The 15,999-nt window shown below is 39.3% G+C and overlaps 1 protein-coding gene across 3 annotated transcripts in view; it reads left to right on the top strand.

The window, feature by feature from the left end:
* TTC27 (tetratricopeptide repeat domain 27) overlaps positions 1 to 15,999 on the top strand; it is a 180,713-nt gene that overhangs the window by 14,874 nt on the left and 149,840 nt on the right. For all 3 annotated transcript variants that reach the window (XM_027113427.1, XM_027113428.1, XM_027113429.1), the window contains exon 5: positions 1,371 to 1,473. In XM_027113427.1, the coding sequence (XP_026969228.1) occupies positions 1,371 to 1,473 (103 nt within the window). The remainder of the gene's footprint in view (positions 1 to 1,370; positions 1,474 to 15,999) is intronic.

The raw sequence follows: 15,999 nt of genomic DNA, 5'->3' as shown, positions 1-15,999 counted from the left end.
ATTCATTTGTGATTTTTTGATTGTTGTAGCACTTGTGTGTAGTTTAGAAGGGGAGCAAGCAGTTTTACCCCTTAATCAAATGAAGAAATTAAGTTCAAGTAAAAAAGAAAATGCTTTTGGTAATTAAGCTTGATCTCCTATTAGTAGGTATTGCTTTAAAAAAAAGGAAAACTAATTTTTCACTCCTTTGTGCAATATAATTTAGAGTAACATAGTTGTAATTACGTTAGATGATTCAGTGCATGATCACACTTGGTAATTTAGTGAGCCTATCAAAAATATTTAATACTTACTACTTGCATGTGCGCGCACGCACACACACACACACACACACACACACACTCACACACACACACGCATAGCAGAAGATCTAGAAGAATATAAACCTCTGTCATGGATTTTTCTGGGGGAGGAGAATGACGCTGAGGCAGCAGAAGAGAGACTTTCATCTTCACTGCGTATGCTTCTGTATTGGCTTGTTGTTGTTTGTTGTTGTTGTTTAGTAAGGATGTGTTGAAAAGTAAGAGTAAGCATCAGAGAACTGAGAAAAAGCTACTGTGTTCTCAGCCTGTGCATTAGTCAAGACAATGTATAAAATGCAGTTTCTACCCTCCAAAATATATGGACCAGGTATTTACACACTTGAAAAACAAGAGCTCTGCAGTGTGGTGCTAACTTCTAAGCACAGTGTGGAAGTTTAGAGAAGTGAGAGACCAGTGTGTGCCCTACTAGTGGGAGACGGCTTCATGGAAGAGGGTGTGGAAGAGATCTTCCCAGTTTGGGGAATATCTGAACCCAGGGTATATCTTACCTTGTAGTTTGCATAGCATACGTTGCTTCAAGGAGGATACAGAGATGAGTAAGACATGATTCCTCATCTTGTTGGCTAGATGGCAGACAGCATTGAAAGCTAGGATGACATACACGAATACGGTGGAGTGTGTCTGCAAAGAGAGGTGCAAACAATGTGCTGGAAGTTGAGATGAGGGAAAAAAATCACCCATAGGAGGTTCTTGGGGGAGGCCTCCTAGGATTGTTGGTATTGGATTATGGTGCTGGTAGAGTGTCACGGCAGAGCAGCACGATTACAGTAGGCATTTTAAAGGAGGAAATGGTAGGTTCGAAATGACATCAGGAAGCCCAACTGGCTACAAATACAGGCTTTGAGAGAATGGAGGAGAGATGTTATTCTCGTGGAAGACATGGCAGTGGATTTGGTATTATTACTGAAGACATAGCAGCTTATTGAAGGGTAAATTTAATCTCACAAATGTAAAAATATTCTAAAAATTGATTTGAATTAATGTGAAATTTTTTTCCTAAGGGTCCTTTTAATTCAACGTAAACACGTTGGTGTTTCCTTTTTCTAGAGCTTGCCATGGTGGACTTTGAGATGTGTGAATATTCACCAGCAATTGCTTGAGGAACGCTCACCTCAGCTCTTTGCTCTTGCTGAAGACTGTATTGATCAAGGTATGTCGCAGATGTTGTTTGCTATGAACGTGTAGCTCCATTCTGTTTTCTTGGCTGAGACATTCCTCTTTCGTCTGTTGTTTGACAGCAGATGGTAACTTTTTGTGTTCCATTCTTTCTGGATGTGGAGTATCACAAATTATTAGGATGTCAGATTATAGGATTTCTTTTTTGTCTTTGAATTTTTAAAAAGGCAATCACTATTATTTATATTACCTACTTAAAAAGAGTGATTTATTCTATGTAGCTCACCATGATTTTATCACAAACTGCCTAAAGGTATTTAAATATTTTCTCGGTTCTTTAATGTAAGAAACCTCATTAGAAACAAATGTAAACTCCCTTTATTTAAAAAAATCTTTAACTAATTTGAACTGGAGTAAATTGTACCAAATTGCATGCAGAACAGGAAATTATTTATCCTATATCCTACTGAGTACATGAAGAAAGGATTCAGGTTTTCTTTTTTTTAAACATTTTGTAGAAAATACATTTTACTGAGGATGACAGTGGATAGAGAGGCATTTTTGCATTTTGTTTTATTGTTTTTTATTGTAGTACATAATGTACCTATAGAAATGTGCCTAGATATAAATATAAAATTAAGTAAATGATCATAAACCACACACCCCTGTAAATGCCTTTGTTGCAGATGCCTCATGTGTCTTTTAGGAAAACATTTTGAGGAAGGGGGAAAATCTTGGGTACCTTGACCCTTGATTTCCCTGGGATTTTGGAACAATTATTCCTAACAAAAGTTGCCAAACAAAAACAAATTCTCTTGTAGTGAAGGAATACAGAACACAAGTAAACTTGTGTTCAGAAATGAACTTCTGAGTTTCAGAGAAGGGATTTGACATTAAGTGTGCCTGATTCCAGAGCCCTTACTCCTCTCACATCACAAGAGTATGAAGTCATTATGTATGTGGGTGCGCATGTGTGTTGGGGGTGGTGGTTAGTGTCACTCTGCGTGGAGAAGCAGTGATCTGCTCCTGTTTGAGGCGGCACATTCGTGAAGGCGTGAGACAGCTCTTGTGGGTGTGGGCATGTGTAATTGCAAGATGCTGCTGTACCTTTCTGGAGTCTGGTTCCTTTAAAGGTGCATCTGTATAGTAACAGGCTATGTCACAATGCACTAGAGAGGACATTAGTTTGTGCGGTAACACATACTACTAAGCTAGAAACTAGTTTCTCAATTTTGTTCTAAGACAGAAATACATACACATATGCTAATCTTAGATAAAATGAACATCTATATGTGATTCAAAATGAGAATGTCAGGTAAATATTATTCAGTCAGTATAATTGTTATTTATATACCTGGACTTAGTTTATATTTGTTCAGGATTTTATGTTATGTAAGAGTGTGGAACAAGCAAGGGTATGTTAGATCAGACTTGTACATGTAAAAAAAGTTATTCTGAGCTTAAACTTTGTATATATAAAACAATATTTGTTCTGCCATGAGATTTAAACCTGACATGTTAGCAGATCGTCTTATTAAATGTAAGCAGTTTACTTTTCTATACAATGACATTTCACTACATGTACAATGATGCAATGAAGCAACAGAACTGAAAAACAGTATTTCTTTTTCCTGTAAAAGTCTTTGGTTTAATGCTTTTGGATTACAAAAGGTTTTTATGAGCAAATTTAGGCTGCTGAACCATCTATATTTTTGTTAAGACTGTAAGCAACTCTCTGTAAGTTGTGAGCAACTTGAGGGCTGATTTTTTTTATAATAAGTTTTTTTTTTTTTTTTTTTCTTTTTGCGGTACGCGGGCCTCTCACTGCTGTGGCCTCTCCCGTTGTGGAGCACAGGCTCCGGACACGCAGGCTCAGTGGCCATGGCTCACGGGCTCAGCTGCTCCACGGCATATGGGATCTTCCCGTACCGGGGCACGAACCCGTGTCCCCTGCATCGGCAGGCAGACTCTCAACCACTTCGCCACCAGGGAAGCCCTTGAGGGCTGATTTTTTTCTTGTTTCTGCTTAATGCCTAGAAAATAATAAATATTTAATGCATATTTGTTGAATAGTGATAGCTAACATTTATTGAGCCTTTTCTACATTCACTTTTCAGGGGAGAAGTTGCAGAACTCCCTCTATTTGTCTTCCATCTTGATAGCAGTTTTTATCTGAGTTTACTTCTATACAGAAGTTTTTCAAAAAGTGAAATGTTATAGAAATTATGAGAAAATTGATCCTATCCAGATACCCTATGGGATCTTGAATCTTCTCTTTATAGTGTTGCCTAAGTGTGGAGTTCTCTTGCAAATGAAATATGCAGTTGGACTTGGAGAAAATTAAGACCTGATGCCCAGTTTAGCAGACGTCATTGTCCTCTTTCTATTTTTAGTAAAATGAAAACTGTATAGACTAAGTCTTCCCGCATTCATGCCATTTCATATTTTTAAAATGAAGTGAGATACGTTCCATAAACAAACTTAGTGCAAGGGAAACAGAGGAGTGGGGGCTCACAAAACTGGTAAAGTTTTGAAAGTCAGAGATGAGTTGAACTTTACTGATATTAATGGGGAAAAAAGTTGATTTTTCCTGAGGATAGTGAAAGCGTTTGGAAGAAGATGGCATCAGGATTCAGCCCACTATTTAATTTTGTAAAAGGTTATTACATTATACTGTGTAGCATATTATACAGTTTCGTATGCTTCATTATACTTTTATGGAAAATTGGTAAATGAACAAAAAAACAAGGTGTCACTAGGAGTTTTTATTTCTCTTTTTGTAAAGGAAATCAAGTTTGATGCAGTTGCCAGAGGGAAAGCTCCATCTCTTCCCTTTATCCCATATAATATATATAAATCTGCATTTATGTCTACATCTTTACCACATCTCAGTGACTAATATTCTTAATGATGACCCTTAATTATTAAGAAAAGAAAAAAAATACCTTTTTTATGTACCATTTTCAAAGGTAGGAACCATATGAATGATAGGAACCATCCTCTTCTTAGAGAGAATTCTAAGAGGTAAAATTAGGTCCTCAACAGAAAGTGTTAACTAAGATATCTGGAAGATATGACTCTAAGTGACTCATTCCCCAAGTGGTCTCAGTTCTTTCCTGCAGTATATTTTAGCATATCATTTGCTTTGCCTTGCAACTAAGAATTTTTTATGTTGCTGTTCTAGGCTAATCAACGACATTTTTTTATTTTATCTTCTCGTAAATTGGTCCATTTTGGCTATGTCTAAGTGTGCACATAGTCTTAAACTGCAACATTTCATAAACAGTTTTATTTAAAAAAATGTTCTGGGATTTAACCCAAATGTTGACCCAACAGTCAGTTATAACTGAAATATTGTTCAGTGTCCAGAGAAGAATATTATATTTGAAATGTTGCCCTTGAAGGATCATCAAAAAGTTGGCAAGATTTTTTTTTTGCTTCAGTCTATGAAACACAAGCAACTGCGATCTTTATATTTTTGTCCAGGAATGTTGCATCAGTACAATGTAGTGGAATATAACCCATCAGAATGTCAGCATAACTTTGCTGGACTGATCACATCTCTGAAAGGAGTGAGTTAGAATCTTGAAAAGTCTGATCCTCAGCGCACTCTGAGATCCTCTTTGGATGTCATACTGATGAAACCGTGATTCTCTGAAGGCTGCTTAAGGGCACACAATCATTTATTGTGGGATCTGATACTGAAAACGTGTTCCGTATAGTGCATGAGATGTAATATTGAGGTTTAGGTATTTGAAGATGAGCTTATGTCTAAGAGAAAACAGGCTAAAATGCTTTGTCCGAGATTCCACGGTAACATTTACAGGCAGCTCTGTGACTCTAGGCTTAGATTGTTTCCACATAGAAAGAGTTCGTCAAGAGATTAGTTTCTTGATGACTGATGAATGTATCGATTTTTAAAGATAAATTTGATACTTTGGGATGGATGTCTTTAAATGTACTAAGTATAATTATCTAATTATAATTATCCATATGAATCCATAGGGATTTCTTTTTAACATAGCTTTCAATAATCTCATGAGAAGAGATTTTGGTTTTAGCATACATTTTAAATATATGCTAAATATATTAAATATATGCTGGTTGACATTTTGATCCAGAAGGTCATGAATATTCATTTCCATGGAGAACCTACTGATTTATTAAAATAGTAAATATATGTCTGTTGGGACAACATGCTCCTCTTTCTATTTAAACTTGAGTTATCCAAAGCTTAAAACTTTGTGTTCACGGTTGACTCATTGTTTTCCATCATTCTTCGTATCTAGCCAGTTCTTAAATCTTATCAGTTCATCCCTAAGAGTTTCATATCCATCCTTCTTTTCCATTCCTACAACTCTTATCCTAGCCCATGTCTGAAATCTTTAGTTTGGAAAGGCCCTTTAGAGATTACCTTGTCCAGCTAACTCATTTTACAAAGAATTGAGACTCAGAGATTCTCCAAGAACCAGAACTATGATCTGGAGTTTCTGACTCCAAATCTGTTTACTCTTCTTTCCATTACTTTTCTCCAAACTGGTCAGTAGGGCAGAATTCTAACATCTAATAATAATAATGCAGTTTACATTTCAGTAGTTTTTACTCCACACCAAGTACTGTTCTAAGTCTTTAAATATGTTAACTACCTTATTCCTTGCAACAACTCTATGAGATAGAACTGAAGACTTGCTATAGGAAGGTGTAGCAGTGGATTTGTGTGCTTTTGTTTTTGCAATGTTTTTGAAGTATAATTAACCTACAGTAAGACTCAAATTTAAGGTGTACAGTTGGTGATATTTTACATATGTATATACTTGTGAAATTATCACAATCAAGATAATTAACAGAACCTAGAGTTTTAAGATCTGACTTTCCGTTTCTGTTCTGTCACTGACATGCTGTGTGCTTCAGGGAGCTCGTCTGACTTCCAAACCAAGAGTTTTCTTCCACGTAAAAATGGTCTTTAAGTCCTTACTAGGTGTAAAAAAATGTGATTCTTTGCAGGCCAGCTTCCCACCCATCCTAATGCTGGGATCTGTTGGAAGATTGTGTCCAAAAATGTTATTTCCGGGCTTCCCTGGTTGCGCAGTGGTTGAGAGTCCGCCTGCCGATGCAGGGGACACGGGTTCGTGCCCCAGTCCAGGAAGATCCCACATGCCGCAGAGCAGCTGGGCCCGTGAGCCATGGCCGCTGAGCCTGCGCGTCCGGAGCCTGTGCTCTGCAACGGGAGAGGCTGCAACAGTGAGAGGCCTGCGTACTGCAAAAAAAAAAAAAAAAAAAAAAAAATGTTATTTCCTTTTTCATTGGGCTTTCTGAGATGACCTTGAGAAGGAGCTCATTCCATTGTTGGGATCTGTAATTGCTACAAAGTGCCTTTTAGTAAATAAAAAAACCTGCTAGTCTTTCACTTGCTAGCTAGCTAGAGCCGTGCTGTCCAACACAGTAGCCACTAGCCGCATGTGGCTAATTAAAATAAAAGAAATGAAATAAAGAATTCAGTTTCTCTAGCCCCATTTCAAGTGCTCAGAAGCCACCTGTGGTAAATGGCTACCATTTTGGACAGTGCAGCTGTGGAGTATTTACATCGTTACAGAAACTTTCATTGGCCGGTGCTCCTATTGAGCAACAGAATTTCAGGGTAGGTCTATCCTTCTTTCTGTGTGACCAGCCTTGCAGTTCCTTAAGGCTGTTATCACCATCACTTTGTGTCTGAAGGGTTGCACCTGACTTGTAGGCTCCTTCTTGGCCTTCCTTTCTTCTGCCTGTACAGCAGTACTGGATTTTTTTTTTAAATACCAATTTCATCATGTCATTTTTAAATTAGGAAAATCTTTAATCATTCCCAGTTTTATTTTTGACTTTCTGTTTCCTGCCCAACTTGATATTTAATTAAAAAAATTTTTTTGGAATGATTGCTGAGTTCCAGTCACTGTGGTAGTTGCTAGGGATATCAGTGAACTCAGTGGGTTAGGGAATAAAATGCAAGTGAAACCGTGCATCTCAGATTGGGACTTGAACCCACGCAGCCGGGACTTGAACCCAGCCAAAACCCTGATTGGGAACTCGAACCCAGGTGGCTGGCACTCGAACCGGGACAAAACGGACAGGTGATACCTCCAACTGAGATCACACACTTGGTTTCAGGACTTAATGAAGCTCAGGTTCTTGATGTCTCATTGCAGAAAGAATTCAGTGAGAGACAAAGTGATAGGTAAGAAGTGGATTTATTTAGAGGGAAACACACTCCACAGACAGAGTGTGGGCCATCTCAGAAGGCGAGAGTGGTACCAGGGTATGGGGGTTGTGAGTTTTTACAGGGGTGGGTAATTTCATAGGCTAATGAGTGGAAGGAGTATTCCAGCTATTTTGGGAAGGGGTGGGGATTTCCAGGAATTGGGCCACTGCCTACTTTGTGATCCTTATGGTCTGTCTTGGAACTGTCATGGCGCCTGTGGGTGTGTCATTTAGCTTGCTGATGTGTTACAGTGAGCATATACTGAGGCTCAAGGTCTAGTGGAAGTTGACTTGTACGCCATCTTGGGCCCATTTGGTTCTAATCAGTTTTTTTTTTTTAAAAACATCTTTATTGGAGTATAATTGCTTTACAATGGTGTGTTAGTTTCTGCTTTATAACAAAGTGAATCAGCTATACATATACATATATCCCCATATCTCTTCCCTCTTGCGTCTCCCTCCCTCCCACCCTCCCTATCCCACCCCTCTAGGTGGTCACAAAGCACCGAGCTGATCTCCCTGTGCTATGCGGCTGCTTCCCACTAGCTATCGGTTTTACATTTGGTAGTGTATATATGTCCATGCCACTCTCTCACTTTCTCTCAGCTTACCCTTCCCCCTCCTCCCCTGTGTCCTCAAGTCCATTCCCTAGTAGGACTGTGTCTTTATTCCCATCCTTCCCCTAGGTTCTTCATAACCATTTTTTGTTTTCTTTAGATTCCATATATATGTGTTAGCATACGGTATTTGTTTTTCTCTTTCTGACTTACTTCACTCTGTATGACGGACGCTAGGTCCATCCACCTCACTACAAATAACTCAATTTCCTTTCTTTTTATGGCTGAGTAATATTCCATTGTATATATGTGCCACATCTTCTTTATCCATTCATCTGTCGATGGACACTTAGGTTGCTTCCATGTCCTGGCTATTGTAAATAGAGCTGCAATGAATATTGTGGTACATGACTCTTTTTGAATTATGGTTTTCTCAGGGTATATGCCCAGTAGTGGGATTGCTGGGTCATATGCTGGTTCTATTTTTAGTTGTTTAAGGAACCTCCACACCTTTCTCCATAGTGGCTGTATCAATTTACATTCCCACCAACAGTGCAAAGGGTTCCTTTTCTCCACACCTTCTCCAGCATTTAGTGTTTGTAGGTATTTTGATGGTGGCCATTCTGACTGGTGTGAGGTGATACCTCATTGTAGTTTTGATTTGCATTTCTCTAATAATTAGTGATGTTGAGCATTCTTTCATGTGCTTGTTGGCAATCTGTATATCTTCTTTGGAGAAATGTCTATTTGGTCTTCTGCCCATTTTTCGATTGGGTTGTTTGTCTTTTGATATTGAGCTGCATGCGCTGCTTGTAAATTTTGGAGATTAATCCTTTGTCAGTTGCTTCATTTGCAAATATTTTCTCCCATTCTGAGGGTTGTCTTTTCATCTTGTTTATGATTTCCTTGGCTGTGCAAAACCTTTTAAGTTTCATTAGGTCCCATTTGTTTGTTTTTATTTCCATTTCTCTAGGAGCTGGGTCAAAAAGGATCTTGCTGTGATTTATGTCAGAGTGCTCTGCCTATGCTTTCCTCTAAGAGTTTTATAGTGACTGTCCTTACATTTAGGTTTTCATCCATTGTGAGTTTATTTTTGTGTATGGTGTTAGCGAGTGTTCTAATTTCATTCTTTTACATGTAGCTGTCCAGTTTTCCCAGCACCACTTATTGAAGAGGCTGTCTTTTCTATATTGTGTATTCTTGCCTCCTTTATCAAAAATAAGGTGACCATACGTACATGGGTTTATCTCTGGGCTTTCTATCCTGTTGCATTGATCGGTATTTCTGTTTTTGTACCATACTGTCTTGATTACCATAGCTTTGTACTATAGTCTGAAGTCAGGGAGCCTGATGCCTCCAGCTCCTTTTTTCTTTCAGAAGATTGCTTTGGCTATTCGGGGTCTTTTGTGTTTCCATAAAAATTGTGCAATTTTTTGTTCTAGTTCTGTGGAAAATGCCAGTGGTAGTTTGATAGGAATTGCATTGAATATAGATTGCTTTGGGTAGTATACTCATTTTCACAATGTTGATTCTTCCAATCCAAGAACATGGTACTTCTCTCCATCTGTTTCTATCATCTTTAATTTCTTTCATCATTGTGTTAAAGTTTTCTGCATACAGGTTTTTTGTCTCCTTAGGTAGGTTTATTCCTAGGTGTTTTATTCTTCTTGTTACAGTGGTAAATGGGAGTGTTTCCTTAATTTCTCTTTCAGATTTTTCATCATTAGTGTATAGGAATGCAAGAGATTTCTGTGCATTAATTTTGTATCCTACTTACCAAATTCATTGATTAGTTCTAGTAGTTTTCTGGTAGCATCTTTAGGATTCTCTATGTATACTATCATGTCGTCTGCAGACAGTGGCAGTTTTACTTGTTTTCCGATTTGGATTCACTTTATTTCTTTTTCTTCTCTGATTGCTGTGGCTAAAACTTCTAAAACAGTGTTGACTAATAGTGGTGAGAGTGGGCAACCTTGTCTTGTTCCTGATCTGAGTGGAAATGGTTTCAGTTTTTCACAGTTGAGCATGATGTTGGCTGTGGGTTTGTCATAAATGGCCTTTATTATGTTGAGTTAAGTTCCCTCTAGGCCTACTTTCTGGAGGGTTTTTATCATAAATGGGTGTTGAATTTTGTCAAAAGCTTTTTCTGCGTCTATTGAGATGATCATATGGTTTTATCCTTCAGTTTGTTAATATGGTGTATCACATTGATTGATTTGCATATATTGAAGAATCCTTGCATTCGTGGGATAAGCCCCACTTGATCATGTTGTATGATCCTTTTAATGTGCTGCTGGATTCTGTTTGCTAGTATCATTATTATTTTTTTTTTGCAGTATGCGGGCCTCCCACTGCTGCGGCCTCTCCTGCCGCGGAGCACAGGCTCCGGATGCACAGGCTCAGCGGCCATGGCTCGGGCCCAGCTGCTCCGCGGCATGTGGGATCCGTCCTTACCAGGGTATGAACCTGTGTCCCCTGCATCAGTAGGCAGACTCTGAACCACTGCGCCACTGTGGAAGCCCTGTTTGCTAGTATTTTGTTAAGGATTTTTGCATCTGTGGTCATCAGTGATATTGGTCTGTAGTTTTCTTTCTTTGTGACATCTTTGTCTGGTTTTGGCATCGGGGATGGTGGTCTCGTAGAATGAGTTTGGGAGTGTTCCTCCCTCTGCTATATTTTGGAAGAGTTTGAGAAGGATAGGTGTTAGCTCTTCTCTAAGTGTTTGATAGAATTCACCTGTGAAGCCATCTGGTCCTGGGCTTACGTTTGTTGGAAGATTTTTAATCACAGTCTCAATTTCAGTGCTTGTGATTGGTCTGTTTGTATTTTCTATTTCTTCCTTGTTCAGTCTCAGAAGGTTGTGCTTTTCTAAGGCCCTGTCCATTTCTTCTGGGTTGTCCATTTTATTGGCATATAATTGCTTGTAGCAATCTCTCATGATCCTTTGTATTTCTGCAGTGTCAGTTGTTACTTCTCCTTTTTCATTTCTAATTCTTCTTATTTGAGTCTTCTCCCTTTTTTTCTTGATGAGTCTGGCCAGTGCTTTATCAATTTTGTTTATCTTCTCAAAGAAGCAACTTTTAATTTTTTTGATCTTGCTATTGTTTTCTTCATTTCTTTTTCATTTATTTCTGGTCTGATCTTTTGATTTCTTTCCTTCTGCTAACTCTGGGGTTTTTTGTTCTTATTTCTCTAATTGCTGTAGGTGTAAGCTTAGATTGTTTATTTGAGGTGTTTCTTGTTTCTTGAGGTGGGACTGTAGTGCTCTAAACTTCCCTCTTAGAACTGCTTTTGCTGCATCCCATAGGTTTTGGGTCATTGTGTTTTCATTGTAAGTTGTTTCTAGGTATTTTTTGATTTCCTCTTTGATTTCTTCAGTGATCTCTTGGTTGTTAAGTAGTGTATTGTTTAGCCTCCATGTGTTTGTAGTTTCTACAGATTTTTTCCTGTAATTGATATCTAGTCTCTTTTTTGTGGTTGGAAAAGATACTTGATATGATTTCAGTTTTCTTAAATATACCAAGGCTTTATTTGTGACCCAAGATATGATCTGCCCTGGAGAATGTTCCACGCGCACTTGAGAAGAAAGTGTATTCTGTTGTTTTTGGATGGAACGTCTTATAAATATCAGTGAAGTCCATCTTGTTTAATGTATCATTGAAAGCTTGTGTTTCCTTATTTATTTTCATTTTGGATGATATGTCCATTGGTGAAAGTGGGGTGTTAAAGTCCCCTACTATGATTGTGTTACTGTCAGTTTCCCCTTCTATGGCTGTTAGCATTTGCCTTATGTGTTGCGGGTCTCCTCTGTTGGGTGCATAAATATTTACAATTGTTATATCTTCTTCTTGGATTGATCTCTTGATCATTATGTAGTGTCCTTCTTTGTCTCTTGTAATAATCTTTATTTTAAAGTGTATTTTGTCTGATATGAGAATTGCTACTCCAGCTTTCTTTTGATTTCCATTTGCATGGAATATCTTTTTCCATCCCCTCACTTTCAGTCTGTATGTGTCCCTAGGTCTGACGTTGGTCTCTTGTAGACAGCATATATGCGGTCTTGTTTTTGTATCCATTCAGCCAGTCTGTGCCTTTTGGTTGGTGCATTTAATCCATTTACATTTTAGGTAATTTTCGATATGTATGTTCCTATTACTGTATTCTTAATTGTTTGGGGTTTGTTATCGTAGGTCATTTCCTTCTCTTGTGTGTCCTGCCTAGAGAAGTTCCTTTAGCATTTGTTGTAAAGCTGGTTTGGTGGTGCTGAATTCTCTTAGCTTTTGCTTGTCTGTAAAGGTTTCAATTTTGTCTGTCGAATCTGAATGAGATCCTTGCTGGGTAGAGTAATCTTGGTTGTAGTTTCTTCCCTTTCATCACTTTAAATATGTCCTGCCACTCCCTTCTGGCTTGCAGAGTTTCTGCTGAAAGATCAGCTATTAACCTTATGGGGATTCCCTTGTGCTGTTTTTCCCTTGCTGCTTTTTAATATTTTTTGTTTGTATTTAATTTTTGATAGTTTGATTAATATGTGCCTTGGCGTGTTTCTCCTTGGATTAATCCTGTATGGGACTCTCTGTGCTTCCTGGACTTGATCAACTATTTCCTTTCCCATGTTAGGGAAGTTTTCAACTATAATCTCTTCAAATATTTTCTCGGTCCCTTCTTTTTCTCTTCTTCTTCTGGGACCCCTATAATTCGAATGTTGGTGCGTTTAATGTTGTCCCAGAGGTCTCTGAGACTGTCCTCAATTCTTTTCATTCTTTTTTCTTTATTCTGCTCTGCAGTTGTTATTTCCACTATTTTATCTTCCAGGTCACTTACCCGTTTTTCTGCCTCAGTTATTCTGCTGTTGATTCCTTCTAGAGAATTTTTAATTTCATTGATTGTGCTGTTCATCATTGTTTGTTTGCGCTTTAGTTCTTCTAGGTCATTGTTAAACATTTCTGTATTTTCTTCATTCTGTTTCCAAGATTTTAGATGATCTTTACTATCATTACTCTGAATTCTTTTTCAGGTAGACTGCCTATTTCCTCTTCATTTATTTGGTCTGGTGGGTTTTTACCTTGCTCCTTTATCTGCTGTCTGTTTCTCTGTCTTCTCATTTTGCTTAACTTACTGTGTTTGGGGTCTCCTTTTCACAAGATGCGGGTTTGTAGTTCCCGTTGTTTTTGGTGTCTGTCCCCAGTGGCTAAGGTTGGTTCAGTGGGTTGTGTAGGGCTTCCTGGTGGAGGGGACTTGTGCCTGTGTTCTGGTGGATGAGGCTGGATCTTGTCTTTTTGGTGGGCAGGACCATGTCCGTTGGTGTGTCCGCTGGGTTGTCTGTGACCTTATTATGATTTTAGGGAGCCTCTCTGCTAGTGGTTGGGCTTGTGTTCCTGTGTTGCTAGTTGTTTGGCATAGGGTGTCCAGCACTGTAGCTTGCTGGTTGTTGAGTGGAGCTGGGTGTTGGCATTGACATGGAGATCTCCGGGAGATTTTTGCCGTTTGATATTACATGGAGCTGGGAGCTCTCTGGTGGACCAGTGTCCTGAACTCGGCTCTCCCACCTCAGAGGCATGGACCTGACACCCGGTTGGAGCACTAAGACCCTGTCATCCACATGGCTCAGAATAAAAGGGAGAAAAAAAGAAAGAAAAAAAATACAGTAAAGTTATTAAAATAAAAAATAATTATTAAAAATTAAAATATTAAAATGTAATAAAGAAGGAGGAGAGCAACCAAACCAAAAAAAAATCAACCAATGATAACAAGTGCTAAAAGCTATACTAAAATAAACCAAAACAGACAGAGAGAACCCTGGACAAATGGTAAAAGCAAAGCTATACAGAAAAAGTCACACACAGAAGTGTACACATACACACTCACAAAAAGAGAAAAAGGAAAAAAATATATATATCGTTGTTCCCAAAGTCCACCTCCTCATTTTGGGATGATTTGTTGTCTATTCAGGTATTCCACAGATGCAGGGTACATCAAGTTGATTGTTGAGATTTAATCCACTGCTCCTGAGGGTGCTGGGATAGATAACCTGTTTCTCTTCTTTTTTCACACAGCTCCTGGGGTTCAGCTTTAGATTTGGCCCTTCCTCTGCCTGTAGGTCACGTTTAGGCACCCGTTCCCCGCTCAGGCAGGACGGGGTTAAAGGAGCAGCTGATTCGGGGGCTCTGGCTCACTCAGGCCGGGGGGAGGGAGGGTACAGGATGCGGGTTGAGCCTGCAACAGCAGAGGCAGCATGATGTTGCAACAGCCCGAGGCGTGCTGTGCATTCTCCTGGGGAAGTTGTTCCTGGATCATGGGACCCCGGCAGTGGCGGGCTGCACTGGTTCCCAGGAGGGGAGGTGTGGATAGTGACCTGTGCTCGCACACAGGCTTCTTGGTGGCGGCAGCAGCAGCCTTTGTGTTTCATGCACATCTCTGGGGTCCGCGCGCCTGTCTCTGGAGCTTGTTTAGGCGGCGCCCTGAATCCCCTCTCCTCACGCACCAGGAAACAGAGAGGCAGGAAAAAGTCTCTTGCCTCTTAGGCAGGTCCAGACTTTTCCCCAGACTCCCTTCTGGCTAGCTTTGGCGCACTAGCACCCTTCAGGCTGTGTTCATGCAACCAACCCCAGTCCTCTCCCTGGGATCTGACTTCTGAAGCCCGAGACTCAGCTCCTAGCCCCGCCCGCTCCAATTAAAATTTAACCTTACAAAGTGTTTATAATGGTATTTATATCTTTTTCTTAAACTGGAGATCTTGTTTCTAACAATATTAATGTAATTACTTGTTTTACTTTACATATAAAATGTTTCAATGGGGAAAAAGTAGTCTTTTCAGCTGGGACAAGTGGGTAACCACATGCAAAAGAATGAAATTGGACCCTTACCTTATACTGTCTACAAAAGTTAAATTTAAGTGGATTAGAGACCTAAATGAAAGGGCTAAAACTATAGGACTCTTAGGAGAAAATATAGGGGTAAATCTTTATGACCTTAGATTTGGCAACAGATTCTTAAATATGACACGAAAAGCATGAGCAACAAAAGAAAAAAAATAGATACGTTGGACTTCATCAAAATTTAAAAAACTTTTGGATTTCAAAGGACACTATCAAGAAAGTGAAAAGACAAGCCATAGAATGCGAGAATATATTTGCAAATCATATATATCATAAGGGACTTGTATCTGGAATATGTAAAGAACTCTGACAACCCAATTATAAAAAAAAAAGACCCAATTAAAAATGGGCAAAGGATCTAAGCAGATGTTTATCTAGAGAAGACCTAAGTACATGAAAGAATGTTCGATATCGGGCTTCCCTGGTGGCGCAGTGGTTGAGAGTCCGCCTGCCGATGCAGGGGACGTGGGTTCGTGCCCCGGTCCTGGAAGATCTCACATGCCGTGGAGCGGCTGGGCCTGTGAGCCATGGCCACTGAGCCTGCGTGTCCGGAGCCTGTGCTCCGCAACGGGAGAGGCCACAACAGTGAGAGGCCCACGTACCGCAAAAACAAAAACAAAAACAAAAACAAAAACAAAAGTTCGATATCATTAGCCATTAGGGCAGTGAGAATCAAGACCATGGTGAGATGTAAGTTCACACTCCCACGACTGGCTATAATAAAAAAAGTGAGATAATAACAAGTATTGTTGAGGACGTGGAAAAATTGGAACACTGCTGGTGGATATGTAAAATGGTACAGCCATTTTGGAAGACAGTTTGGCAGTTTCTTAAACAGTTAAGTACAGAATCACCATCTGATCCAGCAGTTCAACTCCTAGGTATATACCCAAG

Source organism: Aethalodelphis obliquidens, unplaced genomic scaffold (assembly GCF_003676395.1).
Source record: "Aethalodelphis obliquidens isolate GAN/ISIS:26980383/991018 unplaced genomic scaffold, ASM367639v1 scaffold12, whole genome shotgun sequence".
NCBI lineage: Eukaryota > Metazoa > Chordata > Mammalia > Artiodactyla > Delphinidae > Aethalodelphis > Aethalodelphis obliquidens.
Note: the sequence above shows the minus strand (reverse complement) of the source record. Positions and strands in the feature narration are given on the sequence as shown.